General features: G+C 49.3%; 1 protein-coding gene across 1 annotated transcript in view; it reads left to right on the top strand.

Annotated features, from left to right (window-relative positions):
• CACNA1B (calcium channel, voltage-dependent, N type, alpha 1B subunit) overlaps positions 1–16,248 on the top strand; it is a 274,453-nt gene that overhangs the window by 37,990 nt on the left and 220,215 nt on the right. The window contains exons 3-5 of the mRNA XM_011957386.1: positions 4,474–4,565; positions 5,935–6,087; positions 8,667–8,857. Coding sequence (XP_011812776.1) covers positions 4,474–4,565; positions 5,935–6,087; positions 8,667–8,857 — 436 coding nt within the window. The remainder of the gene's footprint in view (positions 1–4,473; positions 4,566–5,934; positions 6,088–8,666; positions 8,858–16,248) is intronic.

Raw genomic sequence — 16,248 nt, 5'->3', positions numbered from 1 at the left:
TGGCTAATTTTGTATTTTTAGTAGAGTCGGGGTTTCTCCATGTTGGTCAGGCTTGTCTCAAACTCCCGACCTCAGGTGATCCACCTGCCCTGGCCTCCCAAAATGTTGGGATGACAGGCGTCAGCCACTGCGCCCGGCCTTGCAATTTCCAAATTTTTTATTGCTCCAAACAGAAACTTAGTACCTATTAAGCAATAACTCCCCACTTCCCTTCCTTCAGCCTTGGGTTAGCGCTAATTTACTTACTGTGTCTCTGAATTTGCCTATTTCAGGTACTTCATGTAAGTGGGATCGTACGTTATTTGCCCTTTTGTGTCTGGATTATTTCACTTAGAATAATGTTACCCAAGTTCATCCATGCTGCAGCAAATGCAGCATTAGAGCTTCGTGCCTTTTGTGGAGGAGAATAGTTATTCACGTGCGTGCACCACATCGTGTGCACACATTCTTCAGGCGATAGACATTTGTGTTCTTCCAGTCTTCCAGTTATTGTGAGTGACGCTGCTATGAGGGTTGGGGTATGAGTATCTGATTGAGTCCTGCTTTCAATTCTTGTGGATATATAGCTAGAAGGGGAATTGCTGGATCATATGTTAATTCTATGTTTAACATTTCTTTTTCATTTTTAGTTTTTTTTGAGACGGAGTCTCACTCTGTGGTCCAGGCTGGAGTGCAGTGGCACAACCTCAGCTCACTGCAACCTCCACCTCTTGAGTTCAAGCGATTCTTGTGCCTCAGCCTCCCAAGTGGTGGGGATTACAGGCCCCCATCACCAGGCCAGGCTAATTTTTGTGTTTTTAGTAGAGACAGGGTTTCATGTTGGCCAGGCTGGTCTCGAACTCCTGACCTCAGGTGATCTGCCTGCTTCGGCCTCCCAAAGTGTTGGGATTACAGGCGTGAGCCACTGCACCCAACCTATGTTTAATTTTTTGAATAACCTTCAAATTGTTTTCCACAGTGGCTGCACCAGTGTACACTCCCACCAGCAACACACGAGGATTCCGATTTCTCCACATCCTTGCCAACATTTGTTATTTTCTGTTTATTTTTGATAACAACTACTTTTTTTTTTTTTTTTTTTGAGATGGAGTCTTGCTCTGTTACCCATGCTGGAGCGCAGTGCCGTGATCTTTGCTCACTGCAACCTCTGCCACCTGGGTTTAAGCAATTCTCATGCCTTAGCCTCCTGAGTTGTTGGGATTACAGGCGCCCGTCACCATGCCTGGCTAATTTTTGTATTTTTAGTAGAGATGGCATTTCACCATGTTGGCCAGGCTGGTTTTGAACTCCTGACCTCAGGTGATCCACATGCTTCGGCCTCCCAAGGTGTTGGAATTACAGGTGTGAGCCACCGCGCCCGGCCAATAATAGCTATCTTAGTGGGTATGAAATGGTATTTCATTGTGGTTTTGATGTTTACTTCAAATGATTGAAGTAAACATCAAACTCCTAATGATTAGTGATGTTGAGCATATTTTCATGCATCTGTCGGCCATTTGTATATCTTCTTTGGAAGAATGTTCATTCAAGTCCTTTGCCCATTTTAAAATTGAGTTGTTTTGGTTGTTGTTGAGTTGTAGGAGTGTTTGTGTTTTCTGGATATTAATCCCTTATTAGATACATGATTTGCAGATACTTTCTCCCATTCTGTAGGGTTCTTTTCACTTTTTGATAGCGTCCTCTGATGCAGCAGCCCTCAACCTTTATGGCTCCAGGGACTGGTTTCATGGAAGACAATTTTTCCACAGACCAGAGGTCAGGGCAGTGGTTTTGGGATGATTCAAGTGCGTTATTACTTTTATTGTGCACTTGATTTCTATTATTGTTACATTGTGATATATGATGAAATAATTACACAACTCGCCATAATACAGAGTCAGTGGGAGCCCCGAGATTATTGTCCTGCAACTAGACGGTCTCATCTGGGGGTGATGGGTCAGTGATAGATCATCAGGCGTTAGATTCTCATGAGGAGCCGCAGCCGAGGTCTCTCACATGTGCAGTTCACAACAGGGTTCGTGCTCCTATGAGAATCTCATACCACGGCCGATCTGACAGGAGGTGGAGCTCAGGCAGTAACGCTCGCCCGCTGCCACCTCCTGCAGAGTGGCCTGATTCCTAACAGGCCACAGAGCAGTACTGGTCTGTGGCCTGAGGGTTGGGGACCCTTGCTCTGATGCACAAAACTTTTTACTTTTGATGAAGTTCAATTTAATCTATTTTTTCTTTTATCGCCTGTGCTCTGGGTGTCATATCTGACAAATTATTGCCCAATCCAATGTTATGAATATTTCCCTCTATGTTTCTCCTAAGAGTTTTCTAGTCTTATCTCTCATATTTAGATCTTTGATCCATTTTGAGTTACTTTCTGTATTTGGTGTAAGGTAAGGGTCGAACTTTATTCTGCTTGGTTGTTGAAAAGATCATTCTTTCTCCGCTTAATGGCCTTGGTCCCTTTGTTGAAAACCAGTTGACATATATGTGAGGGTTTATTTCTGGGTTATTATTCTATTCCGTTGATCTAGCTAGTTTTACATTTTCTACCTTTTCTACTTGTTTTTGTTTAATAGTTTACCGTTTTTATCCGAACAAAATTCCTCTTTCAATAGTTGATCCTGTTGAATGTCTTCTATAGCATTGGGCTTCCTCAGGTAACTTGGAATTTTGGTTTGAATAGAAGGCTTTTTATTGTCCTTTTTTTAAAATTTCATTATATTTATCTTTTATCTATCTATCTATCTATCTATCTATCTATCTATCTATCTATCTATCTATCTATCTATTTGAGATGGAGTCTCGCTCTGTTGCCCAGGCTGGAGTGCAATGGCGCAGTCTTGGCTCACTTCAACCTCTGCCTCCCAGGCTCAAGCAATTCTCCTGCCTCAGCCTCCCAAGTAGCTGGAATTACAGGCACGTGCTTTTGTGCTCAGCTAGTTTTTGTATTTTTGTATTTTTTTTTTTGTAGAGACGGGGTTTCACCATGTTGGTCAGGCTGGTCTCGAACTCCTGACCTCAGGGGATCCACCTGCCTTGGCCTCGCAAAGTGCTGGGATTACAGGCGTGAGCCACTGTGCCTGGCCGATATTTATCTTATTTTTGACCCCCAGCTCTGTTGCAGATTTTGTCTGTCACTGCTATGTGTTTGGAGCAGGTGGTCTCAAAGCCATCACCAAGAATCCTGGATGTGCTTTAGAGGCAGAGCCAGCAGGATTGTTGGTGAACTGGATGTGGCATATGAGTGAAGGACCGGAGTCAGGAATGAAGCTTCAGGTTTGGTTTAAACAATAGGTGACTGGTGCGATCCACCGGGGGGAACGAACGGGAAGGAGCAGGACTGGAAGTAAGAATAGAAAGTTTCTTAGTCATTGTGATGTAATAACTCTGAACTTTAGAAAAAAGGTACATGTTTTATACTTACGTTAAAGTGAAAAAAAGAATTCTTTAGTTATGTAATGTTTCATATGCTTTTTAAAATACCCATATGGGACTGTTAAAAAGGCAGTTGGATATATGAGCCTAGAACTCCAGGTCTGGGTTGAAGAGGTACATTTGGGAATAATAGACATACATGATATTCAAAGCCATTGGGAAGCTCCTATATGGATGAGGCTTGGGGCCCCCAAGTTTTGAATCTCTGGCAGAGAAGGCAAAGCTGGCAGAAGAAACTAAGAAGGAGCCCCCAGGGAGTGGGAGGAAAACAGGAGAGAGTTGACCTGAGGCAAGAGACCACACCCTTTAAAGGAGACTTGACCATTAGAATTGGTAAGAGGAAGGCTTGACGTAGCATTTCAGTGGAGAGGTGGGTGAGAGCCTGGCTGGAGAAAGCTAATGAGAGACCGCAAGGTAAGGAAGTGGAGAGACCGAGGATTGACACCATCCGTGAGTCCTGATGGGAGGGGAACAGAGAAATGCTCTGTGGTAGAAGGCAGATATGGGATCTTTAGTTTTGTTCTTAAGATGGGAGATACTAAGGTGTGTTTTTATGCTGATAGAACTGACCACAGTGGCTTCCTCATTCCACCTTCCCAATACGCCACTTCCACGTCTTCCTGAGATAAGGGAAAGAATGGTGGTGTTTGGGGGTCAGTTCAGGAGTCCCTCAGGCTCCATCCTGCTCCTGCTCTCAGTCACCACTGCCTCTCAGAAGGCAGCTTGAAGTGCAGCTGGGGTTGGTTTGGGGATATGGGTCAGGCTTAAACTCAGTTGGTGGACAGATTTCCTGCCATGCCAGGGGCCAGGTGTCTATTCAGAGATGGTGCCTTTGAACTGGAGGTTTGGTCATGTGGGTGATTGTGAACATTCCTGTGACGGTTTCTGGATTCAGTTCCTGCCTCCTCTCACCTGGCAAGCCGCTCTGTGCTGGCCCTGTGGTTGGACAGTGTGGGGACACAGGACCCTGGTGGTGGGAGGAGTGTCCTCTTCCAGACTCACTGTGGAAACCTTTACTTCCCTTCTTCTCTTTGTTCCTGCCAGGATCCTCGCCACGGCTGGAACGGACTTCGACCTGCGAACACTGAGGGCTGTGCGTGTGCTGAGGCCCCTAAAGCTGGTGTCTGGAATTCCAAGTGAGTCCAGCGAAGATAGGCCCAAGCCTGCCTGGAACAACAGCCTCCTCTCCTACCCTCACCATGGACACGGCCATGGCTACAGTTTGGCTTTGGTGACTCTGAGCTTGCCCCTTTTGACCCCAGGGAACCAGGCAGGAGGAAGGGTGGAGCAGGCCTTTTGTGGCCTGTCCCACCCTCCATGAAAGCCCACAGGGTGATGCTGTTATTTGACCCTGACCTGGCTTCCCGAGATGGAAGCTTTGTTCCTTCTCATGTACTCTGTCACATTTCATCACTTTGCTTTTTTTACTGAGGTTAAAGAATGGATGAGAGGTTGACCAAGGTGGTGGGGAAGGATGCCTGAGAAAATGTGCAAAGGCTGCAAAGGGCCACTTGTCTCTTGGCTCAGTCTTGGCAGGGTCACTGGGGACTGAGGCCAACCTGAAGACATGCTCCTGAAGTGGGCTGCCCACAGAGCCTGCCATGAGCAGGAGGATGGCCAGGGTGACCTCGTGAGCCAGTGACCACCTGGACCCCTACTCCTTCAGCCCAGTGGAAGTCTGGTTTTAGGTTTACCTAAGGGCCTGAGTGGACATGGAACTAGTGCTTTGTCCTCCAGAGGCCACTGAGGGAAGACCGGTGATTGGCTCCCTGTTCTGCCCTGAGACCCTGCCAGGCAAGGGTTCTGACCCACATCCAAGTACCGGGGCCAGGCTGCAAGGGGAGGGGTCAAGGGTTATAGGCCCCTCTGCCCAGTTCCTCACATGCTGTATAGCCAGTGGCAGAACATTGCCAGGGGCAGGTCTTTTTGCCTCACTTTCTCCCAAGGAGTTGGGTCTGTTAGGAATCTCCCCCAAGATCCCCTGCTCTTCTCTCCCAGGATCCCCTGCTCTTCCCTCCCAGGGTCCCCTCCTCTTAGCTCCCAGCATTCTCTGCTCCTCCCTCCCAGGATCCCCTGCTCTTCCCTCCCAGGATCCCCTGTTCTTTCCTCTCAGGATGTCCTCTGATTCGGCTCTTCCTTCTCAGGATTTCATTCTCTTTCAGGATTCTCTGTTCTTGCCCCACCCTGAGCCCCACTCCCCACCTCAGACTTCATAACTTGACACCCACACATCCCACTCCTCTGCCTACTTAGAGACACTTCTCAGTCAACTTCTCTCTAGGACCTTATGCTTTGTCCCTAGGACTCTCAGCTCTGCCCTACACAAGCACTCTCTGCCCCTCTGCGTCTTAAGGGGCTTTAGCTCTGTCCTTTGACCTTGGAAGCACTCACTGCTTAGCACCTTGGTGCCCCCGCTAGGTTCCTGCTGTTCTGTCCACGCCCCCACCCAACTCCTTGCCCTACCCTGCCCACATTGCTTCCTGACCTGCCCTGTTCTGGCTCTAGGTTTGCAGGTGGTGCTCAAGTCCATCATGAAGGCCATGGTTCCACTCCTGCAGATTGGGCTGCTTCTCTTCTTTGCCATCCTCATGTTTGCCATCATTGGCCTGGAGTTCTACATGGGCAAGTTCCACAAGGCCTGTTTCCCCAACAGCACAGGTGAGGCCAGGCAGCACCCTCCAGCACAGGCGAGTGCCACAGATGCGTTCATCCAGGAGATGGGCACTGTTCTGGGTGCTAGAGGGGCCTTCTTGGTGCCAGATGCATGAGGTGGAGCTGACATTCTAGTGGGGGACATAGACAATAGCCTGATAAACACAAGTAAATAAACAAACACAGAAATATAGTAATTATCGATTGTAGTAACTTTTGGGAAGAAAACAAAAAGGTATTTGAACTAGAATAGTTTGGGGCCTACTTTACAGAGGGGCCCAGGAGGCCACTCTGCCAAGGTGACCGTCGAGCACCTTCTGAATGTAGGGAGATGGGAGCCGTGTGGCCACCTGAGCAGAACTTTTTTTTTTTTTTTTTGAGACGGAGTCTCGCTCTGTCGCCCAGGCTGGAGTGCGGTGGCCGGATCTCAGCTCACTGCAAGCTCCGCCTCCCGGGTTTACACCATTCTCCTGCCTCAGCCTCCTAAGTAGTGGGACTACAGCCGTCTGCCACATCGCCCGGCTAGTTTCTTGTATTTTTTTTAGTAAAGACGGGGTTTCACCGTGTTAGCCAGGAAGGTCTTGATCTCCTGACCGCGTGATCTGCCCGTCTTGGCCTCCCAAAGTGCTGGGATTACAGGCGTGAGCCACCACGCCCGGCCCTGAGCAGAACTTTAGTTACTAGGAGTATGAGGTGCAAAGGCCTATGGTGCGGAGCAGGGACAACGAGAGGAATCATGTGGGCTCCATGGCCCTGTCTTATTCTGAGAGAAACGGGAAGACAGTGGAGCACTTTGAGTGAGATGTGGCATCTTCTGATCATTCGCGCTGCTCTTAAGAGGCAAAGGCAGAAACAGTTGAGTAGACGATCTCAGTCCAGCAGAGGTGATGGTGGCTGGGGCCAGGCTGGGTGTTGTGGTAGGGGTGGTTAAAATGGGTCAAATTATGGGTGTATTTGTAGGTAAAGCCAACAGAATTTTCTGAGAGTCTGTATATGGGGGTAAGAGAAAGAGAAGAGTTAAGGATGAAGCTAAGGTTTGTGGCTTGAACTACAAACTTATTAAAGGAGAAAACCCGGCCGGCGGTGGCTCACCTATAGTCCCAGAACTTTTAGAAAAAGGTTTTACTAGAATTTAGATCATTCATGATTTAAAAAAAAAAACATTTAATTCAACTGTAAATAAAAGAGAATTTTCTTAAATTCCCGCAAATTTCCTGCAAACATCATACCTCACTGTAAGCCTGGAGAGCTTTCCCTTTACCCTTTACAGTCAAGAACAAAGCAAGTCGCTTCTAGTCCACATAGCATTTGTAGTCATGGCCAGGTCATGAGACAAGAAAAAGAAGAAAAAGTTAAAAAAAAAAAGAACTGGAAAGGAAGAGATGAAACTCATTGTTCCTAGTCTTCTTTACCGGCACTTATCAAGATATTTGGATGGAGAGGAATAAACTTAGGTAGTCAGTTTTGCCTTCTAAACCTGGGAGTATTTGCTTTCCATCTGAGGAACTCCTCAAAATTTCTCCTGTGTTGATAGATATTTTCATGTTGTTGTACTCTTTTTTTTTTTTTTTTTCATTTGAGATGGAGTCTCACTCTGTTACCCAGGCTGGAGTGCAGTGGTGCAATCTCGGCTCACTGCAGCCTCCGCCTCCCAGGTTCCAGCAATTCTCCTACCTCAGCCTCCTGAGTAACTGGGATTACAGGCGCGTGCCACCACGCCCGGCTAGTTTTTGTATTTTAGTAGAGACAGGATTTTACCATGTTGCCCAGGCTGGTCTTGAACTTCTGAGCTCAGGCAATCTGCCCACCGCAGCCTCCCAAAGTGCTGGGATTACAGGTGTGAGCCAGCGTGCCCGGCCTACATATTTAAAAAATATTTTTTTTCTGCCTTTCATTGAGATTTTTGAGAGTGAAGGGGGTAAATGTGCTGCTTGCTATCTTGTTCCAGAGATTAGCAGCGGTTTTCTGGTCTGTCTTTAACCCCTCTTTCTGTGATCCCTGGCTGCCTGCTAGGTTTCAGCACAGTAGAAGGATGTCCGCCCTGTGGGGTCAATGCAACGAGACCTGGGCCAGGAGGTCTCCAGCCACCCTCTGGGCACATCTCTGGTTGGTTCCAGATCATCCTGCCTGACAGGCACCAGACTGCACAGTGGCTGAGTCCAGCTTGGGACTGGCCAAGGGCCTCAAGTCAAATCTGCGTGTCAGGAGGATCTTGCTGGCAGTTTGGCTGTGAGGGACAGGAACGGTCAGGGTGGTGGGAAGAATGGGAGGTTAGGAGTTTATTGTTTTTGGTTTTAAGATGAATGGGCTATGAGCCTGGTTAAGTGATGGTGGGCAGGTTCCAGTAGGGAGGGAGAAGCTGGCCGTTACTCCCTGAGCTGGTCGCTCCTGAGCTCAGGGGGGCAGCGAGAGGTGATGCCTGATGTAGGTTCGAGGAGGAATAGTGGGAAGTTGAGGGAGGGTTTCTTTTGGTACCTGGTTCCTGCCCACCTGCTGCAAGCTCTCCGGAGCCCAGGAATCCTGGTTGGGGATTGGAGAGCTTGGTATTTCTGAGCTCAGGGTCTGCTTCATTCTCCTCCTTGCAGATGAAGAGCCCGTGGGTGACTTCCCCTGTGGCAAGGAGGCCCCAGCCCGGCTGTGCGAGGGCGACACTGAGTGCCGGGAGTACTGGCCAGGACCCAACTTCGGCATCACCAACTTTGACAACATCCTGTTTGCCATCTTGACGGTGTTCCAGTGCATCACCATGGAGGGCTGGACTGACATCCTCTACAACGTGAGTGGCATCGTGGCCCTGGGCCTGAGGGCGGGCCCTGGACCTCCTGAGCTGCTGCCTCTGGGGGTCCATTTAGGGGGGCCCTTCTGACCGCAGAGCCTCTGCCCAGCCCTAGGCTCCTCCCTGCACCCCTAGGATGAAATACAGGCTCCTTCCGGCAGATGCCCCAGCCCAGGGTACACCACAGGCAGCCTCAGCTCAGCCTTCTGAGGTGGGTCCTCCTGGAGTCGTCTCCTTCCTGAAAATGAAGCTGAAGGCTGAGTGGCAGAGGTCAGAGAAGAAAACTCCAGAGGAGATGCTGCTGTTTCTGTTGTCAAGGATGGCAGCAGCACCGACAGCTCATGCCCACTGCTAGCGTGCTCTGGGTTAGGCCCTGTGAGAAGTGTTTTATTTCTGTTGACTCCTCTCAGGAACCTGTTGCACAGTTGATGAGGCTGAGTCGTGGAGAAGCTGACTAACTTGCTCCAGCCCGAGGACTACGGGCAGCTGTTGCTGTGCCACCCCTCTAGGGTCTCTGATGGAGTCGAGGGCCAGTAGGTCTTCTGGGCCTCCCGTCCCCAGGCTGCCTGGCGAAGGTGGTGAACCGCAGAGCAGGGCCGAGGCCCCCGAGACCTTCCTCGGTCACGCGGGGATTCCTGGAGTAGAGCCTGTGGCTTGTGCGTTTGTTTCCTTCACGCCTAGTCTGTCTGCTCCTGTTTCCTCTTTGGTCTCCTCGCTCTCATCAGGACGCCGGCCTGTCTCCGCAGTTTACGGCAGCCTGGGTTTGGTGGTCGTGATTGAAGTTGAGTACGAGACTTCGGGGGTGCCTGGTGGCTCAGCTCCCTTCCATTGCCTCCGCCTGGGTCCTTCTTGGTGGAGTCTCCCATCCCCAACCACCGACTCTTGAGCAGATCTGCCTCTTTATAGGAAGGCCCCTGCTGCTCTCTGTCCCCTCCGTGAGAGCCCTGTGAGCCACCAGGGCATGAGAACAATTACATTAGTACTTGAGGGGCTGTGGGAGGTGGAGAAGGGTCAGGTGCCTGTGGGCCAGGAATCTGGGAAGGGTGCTAGGTTTTGAGTAACTAGAGGATGTGTTCCCCTCAGGTGCTGTCAGGGCGGGCAGGGGCCGGAGTGCAAGGTGCTTTCACCTAGAGCTTGTCACTTGTGCCCTGGGGTGAAGCTTGGTCCACGTGCACCTGGGAGCCTGTGCCTGTCTCCCCAGCCTCCAGCAGCTGTGCCCATGAAGGCTGGTGGCATGATGGTGGACAGGTCCTGGGGAGAGACTGGGGCCCTCTGCCCTGTGCCTCGTGCATTCATGGGGACAGGGCTGGGCATTCAGCAGGCATTTGCCAAATGCTTATTGAGCTCGTTTATCAAGCTCCTTGAACAGGCAGATGGCAGATGAGGAGTTAAGGAAAAGCCAGCACAGGGTCCGTTTGAACCAGATTCTTCCTCCAGTGGGAGTCATGTCTGATGACAGCTTGTGTGATTGAGGGAAAGAGGAACAGGACAAAGGCGGTGATGAAGAGCTTGGCTGTTCTCTCCCTGTAGCCAATCAAGGAATGATTCCCACAAAGACAGACCCTAAAAATAGCTCTGAGCTGGCTGCAGTCCTGCTGGCCCCACCCAAATGGAGGGCTGTGTGACCGGGTCTCCACAGCCCTCAGTGTCCACTGGGACTTGGCCAGGGGCGGCACATGACTCAGATTCTTCTGCCTGGGTCTGTGCCACCTGCCCATCCTGGGGCAGGTGGCACTGGCCAGGAGGAGCCACAGAGTGTTTCAGCCAGCATGTGTTTCAATAGGACGCAGTGAGCCCTGGCTCTGCTTGCACAGTGGTGAGCAGAGGCATTTGATACGTAAGGGCCTGGACAATGGCGAGTGCCATGAAGAAAACAGAAGAGGATGAGGAGCAGACAGTGATGAGTTACAGGGTGCTGGGAGGGCAAGGCCTGGTGAGGTCTAGAAACCAGGCATGCAGGTGCTACGATACCTTGGAAGCTTGGCCGGGGCAGCAGGATGCAGTCATGGCAGTGCCTGGGGCTGGCGCCACACAAGGCCCCAGAGCAGGTAGCCAAGAACCGACTGGTCCACTCCTCCACACTAAGGACATATATGGTTGGTCGCTGGAGATTAGACAGGAGTTTTGAAGAGGATCCTTTGGAGAGAGAGCTTGCCCCTCACCTCCAACCCAGTGAGAGGGACTTTTGTGGCCCCTCGGATATATGCTCCTTCAAGCAATGACATCTGGGTTCTTTGCGGGCGGAAGCCCACGGCCTTTGGTAGGGACGGGAGCCTGCAGCCTGCGGTAGGGGCGGGAGGCCACGGCCGGCCTGCGATGGGAGTGGAGCCCGCCCGCGGCCTGCGGTAGGAGTGGATGGAGCCCACGGCCTGTGGTAGGGGTGGAGACAGGGAGATAGGGAGCTCAGTCCATGTTGGGAGGTGGGGTGGGGGTGTGAGTGAGAGCAGGCAGTCAGGACCAGGTGAGTGATGGGGTCTCAATAGAGAGCATCTGTTCAGAGTGGATTGCTGAAAAGCTGGTGGCAGTGGGTGGGGCAGTGTGGGGGCTCTCCAGCTGGAGGAGAAATGGCTTTGTCTGTGCCTGGAAAAGCAGGCGGAGTCAAATGGAGCTTGGGGAAAACACATGGATGAGCCTGGGGAGAGAAGAGTCAGCAGTAAATTCCTCCTAGGTCTAGAGAGGTGAGATGGTCTCAGGACAGCACCGCACGAGGAATAACAGCTGTCCCTTCTCCCTCCCCTGCTGTGACAGTGTTGGGTCAGCAGCTCCACAGCAATGCTGGGTACAGAGGAGCAGAGAGGGGCTGTGTCTTTCTCTTCCACTGCAGCAGCCAGCTGTGGCAGGCCAGCCAGCGAGAGTGGGTATTGTCAGGGTGAAGCATGTCAGTTTGATGACCAGCTGAGACTGAGACTGGACACTTTCTTTTTTTTTGAGACAGAGTCTTGCTCTGTCACCCATGCTGGAATGCAATGGCACGATCTTGGCTCACTGCAACATCTGCCTCCTGGGTTCAAGTGATTCTCATGCCTCAGCCTCCTGAGCAGCTGGGATTACAGGCATGAGCCACCCTACCCGACTAATTTTTGTATTTTTAGTAGAGACAGGGTTTTGCTATGTTGATCAGGCTGGTCTTGAACTCCTGACTTCAAGTGATCTACCTGCCTCAGCCTCCCAAAGTGTTGGGATGATAGGCATGAGCCACTGCGCCCGGCCTGAACACTTTCAACTGCTGAGTTGAAACTGTATTTTCCACTTGAAAGTAGAACTTCTCCACTTGCAGGCTGTGGAACTTCTCCTTAGCCAGGAGCTGTCAGAACGGTCATGGGCTTGTCCAAATTGTCATCTAGGGGCATGGAAAGGATTTCTCCACGGACCATGTTTGGAGGCACAGTGGAGGTAACATGTTGCTTTATGATTATGCACGTGTGATTTGCTTGTGTTCATTGTACTAGTTCCGTGAAGATCCAAGTTGGAAAGTGTTCAGATCCATAGCTGCATTTTGATGCTAGCACAAACAGGCGTTGCTCATGGAGTGGATGTGAAAGAAAGAGAAGTCTCAACGATGATGTGATTTGAGGCACTGAGAAAGGTGATGCCATTTACAAAGAAAGGGAGAATTAGGAGCAAGGAATTTACTTAGTTTTGTTTTAGCAGAGGATGGTGGTGGAACTCCAGGATTCTCTTTTGGCTCTGCAAAACTTTAGGTAACTATTTTCATACAAGTGGAGATCTTGGGTGTGTAGGTGGGTGTTTGAGAGGGAATTCAGAGGGAACAGCAGGCTGAGGATGAGCATTTGAAGTACTTGACTCATGGACAGTGTTTAAAACTATGTGAGAGGATGAGATCACCTGGGTAGTAAGTGCAAATGGAGAAAAGAAGGCCCAAGGCTGAGACTGGGGAGAATTTGAGCACTCAGAGGCCCAGTAGGAAAGCAGGAGCTGCGAAAGAGACTGGGCTGGAGCTTTTAAGGGGGCAGGAATAGCACCACAACCACGCAGCATCCTGGGAGCGGAGTAAAGCGTTCGGAGAACGTGATCAGCTGGGCCAGATGTTGCTGTGAAGTCAAGGAAGATGAGAAGCCCGGACCGCTGCATTTGATAAGATGAAGGTTGTTGGTAAACTTGGCAAGGGCGGTCTCAGTGGTGGGACAACACCCTGAAATGATTGAGTTACAGGGAGGAGGAGGCAAAGAAACCAGGGTGGCAACCACAGATGACTCTAGGAGGGAGCAGACCAGTGGGAAGTAAAGACCAGTGGGAAGTAACTGCAGGGAGACAGGGATTAAGGGAATGGGCTTTTAAAAAATTAAACTTTTTATTTAAGATAATTGTGGATTCACATGCAGTAATAAGAAATAATACAGAAATAAGAAATAGCTCATGCATCCTTTACCCTTTTCTCCCAGTGGCAACAACCTGCAAAACTATAGTCAGGGTCACAGTCAGGATATTCATGTTGATACATCAGTATCAATGATGTTGACACAGTGAAGATGAAGAGCATCTCCATCCCTGCAGCGGTCCCTCATGCTGCCCTTTCATGGCCACACCCGCGTCTCTCCTGCCCTCTCCGCCTCCTTAATCCCTGGCAACCACTAGTCTGTTCGCCATATCTATAATTTAGTCACTTCCAGAACGTGACATGGACAAAACCATAACAGATGTAACCTTTTGGTATTGTCTGTTTTCACTCAAACAAAATTATCTGGAGGTTCACCCAGGTGTTAGTAGCATGTTTCTTTTTACTGCCAGGTAGTATTCCGTGGTTCCGGGTATATTCCGTGGTGCTGGGTGGTGTTCCGTGGTGCCGGGTGTATTCCGTGGTGCCGGGTGTATTCCGTGGTGCTGGGTGGTGTTCCGTGGTGCCGGGTGTATTCCGTGGTGCTGGGTGGTGTTCTCTGGTGCCGGGTGGTGTTCCATGGTGCCAGGTGGTATTCTGTGATGCCGGGTGTATTCTGTGGTGCTGGGTGGTGGTCTGTGGTGCTGGGTGGTATTCCATGGTGCTCGGTGGTGTTCTGTGGTGCTGGGCAGTATTCTGTGGTGCCGGGTGGTATTCTGTGGTGCCAGGTATATTCCGTGGTGCTGGGTGTATTCTGTGGTACCAGGTGGTATTCCCTGGTGCCGGGTGTATTCCGTGGTTCTGGGTGGTGTTCCGTGGTGCCGGGTGGTGTTCCGTGGTGCCAGGTAGTATTCCATGCTATGGCTGTGCCATGGCTTGTTTAACTGTTCACCTGTGGAAGCTTACAGTTTGGAGTTATTATGAATAGAGTTGCTGTACACGTTTTTGTGCAAACATAAGTTTTCATTTCTCTGGGATAAATGCCCAAGAGTGCAAATTGCTAGGTATAGTAGTTGCATGCTGAGTTTTTTAAGAAACCAAAGCTTTTCCAGAGAGCTACACTCCTTTACATTCCCACCAGCAGTGTGTGAATAATTCAGTTTTTGTGCATACTGGCCAGTGTTTGGTGCTGACACTTTTTTATTGTAGCCATTCCGATAGAGGTATAGTGACACATCACTGTGGTTTTAATTCGCTTGTCCTAACGGTGAGTGGTGTTGAGTGTCTTTCTGGACTTATTTGCCATCTGTGTATCTTCTTTGGTGAAACGTCTCTTCATATCTTTTGCCCATGTTCTGTTTGAATTGTTCTTTATATATTCTAGGAACTGGTTCTTTGTCATATGTATGGTTTGGAAATATTTTCTCCTAGTCAGTAGCTTATCTTTTCATACTTTTCACCTGGTCTTTCATGGAACAAATGTTTTTAAAATTTGATCGAGTCCAGTTTATCAATTTATCTTTTTGTGGATTGGGCTTTTGGTGTCAACTGTAAGAACTCTTCCTGGTTCTGAATCCTGAAGATTTTCTTTTTTTTTTTTTCTAAAAGTTGTATTGTTTTGTATTTTACATGTAAGTTTACAATCTATTTTAGGTTAATGAAAGTGTGAGGTGTTTGCCTGCCTGCCTGCCAGCCTCCCTCCCTCCCTCCCTCCCTCCATCCCTCCCTTCCTCCCTCTTTCGCCTCCTCCTTCCTTCCCTCCCTCCCTTCCTTCCTGTAGCTCAACACCACTTATTGAAAAGGCTGTATTTCCTCCATTGAATTGCCTTTGTACCTTTGCCAGAAATCAGCTGGACATATTTATGTGGGTCTATTTCAGGTCCACGTGTCTTTCTCTCTGCCAGTACCACGTAGTCTTGCTTACTGTAGTTATCTATATGTTGTGAAGTCAGGTTAGACTGATTCTTTCCATTTTATTCAGTTTGGGAGAATTGACATCATTACTATGTTGGATGTTCCAATCAGTGGACATGTTATTTCTCTTCATATATTTAGATCATGTTTGATTTCTTTCATTAGCATTTTGTAGTTTTCAGCATACAATATACATTTTGTTAGATTTGTAGCTGTTATGTTTTCTTCTTTTTTTTGAATGATTCTAATATGTTTTGAGCACCCCTGGAGAAAGTGGGGTTCTAATACTAGAGTGTCCAGCAACCCTGCCCTCATGGGGGATGAAAGGAAGCCAGACCTTGGTGTTGACAGTGTACCCTTCATGGGATACTTGGATTACTTGGCAGGCAGCCAGTGCCTGGCTGTCCCACCTGTGACCAGGGGGTTCCTGATACAGGAAGCTTGTTTATACAGGCAGACATCCTTGTGGCTCTTGTCTGACCCGTGTCTGGTTTGTGTCTGACCAGCGCTGCAGTGTTGGGAGCCCACCCTAGTGCCCCAGGGAAAACCTGGCCAAGGGTAGGCCCTGGTTCTTCAGATGAAAGGCACACATTCAGTCACCACCACAACAGGAAATAAGTTCAACAATGTTTTTACCTACAGATCCTGGCAGGGAGGGTGCCCTGAGTGGGGAGCGCCATCCTCCCTCCCCAGGTTATCTGAGGCAGTAATGAAGAGTCAGAGAGGGATGGGGGAGGCAACTGGCCGTGCTCAGGAATAGGGTGTGGGTCCCTTTAAATCTGTGGGCGAATGCCTGAATGGTCACTTTAAAGGAGGCAGCAGAAACGTGGAGTCCGCTAGGTGGGAGAGATGCCTCTAAGTTCTTATCTCTGCCCATGTTTTGGGTGTGGTGTTCTAACATGGAGGCAGCAACCTTGGCTGTGTTGTTCCCATTAGAAACTGGTATCGTATTTTGAATTTTGGTGTCCATGTGTTCGTTGCTCGTGTATAGTAAAACAATGAACTTTTGTATGTTGATCTTGATCATTCAGCCTTACCAACTCCCTTATTAGTTCTGGGAGATTTTTTGTAGATTCTTTGGGATCTTCTATGTCGATAATCATATAATTTGCAAACAGAAACAGTTTATTTCTTTTTTCTGATCTACTTTTTTTTATTGTGCTAAAATACGGATAACGTAAAATTTACCATCGTAAGCATT

This window comes from Colobus angolensis, unplaced genomic scaffold, assembly GCF_000951035.1.
Source record: "Colobus angolensis palliatus isolate OR3802 unplaced genomic scaffold, Cang.pa_1.0 Scaffold44, whole genome shotgun sequence".
Lineage (NCBI taxonomy): Eukaryota > Metazoa > Chordata > Mammalia > Primates > Cercopithecidae > Colobus > Colobus angolensis.
The sequence above is the reverse complement of the archived record's forward strand: the minus strand, read 5'-3'. Positions and strand labels throughout refer to the sequence as shown.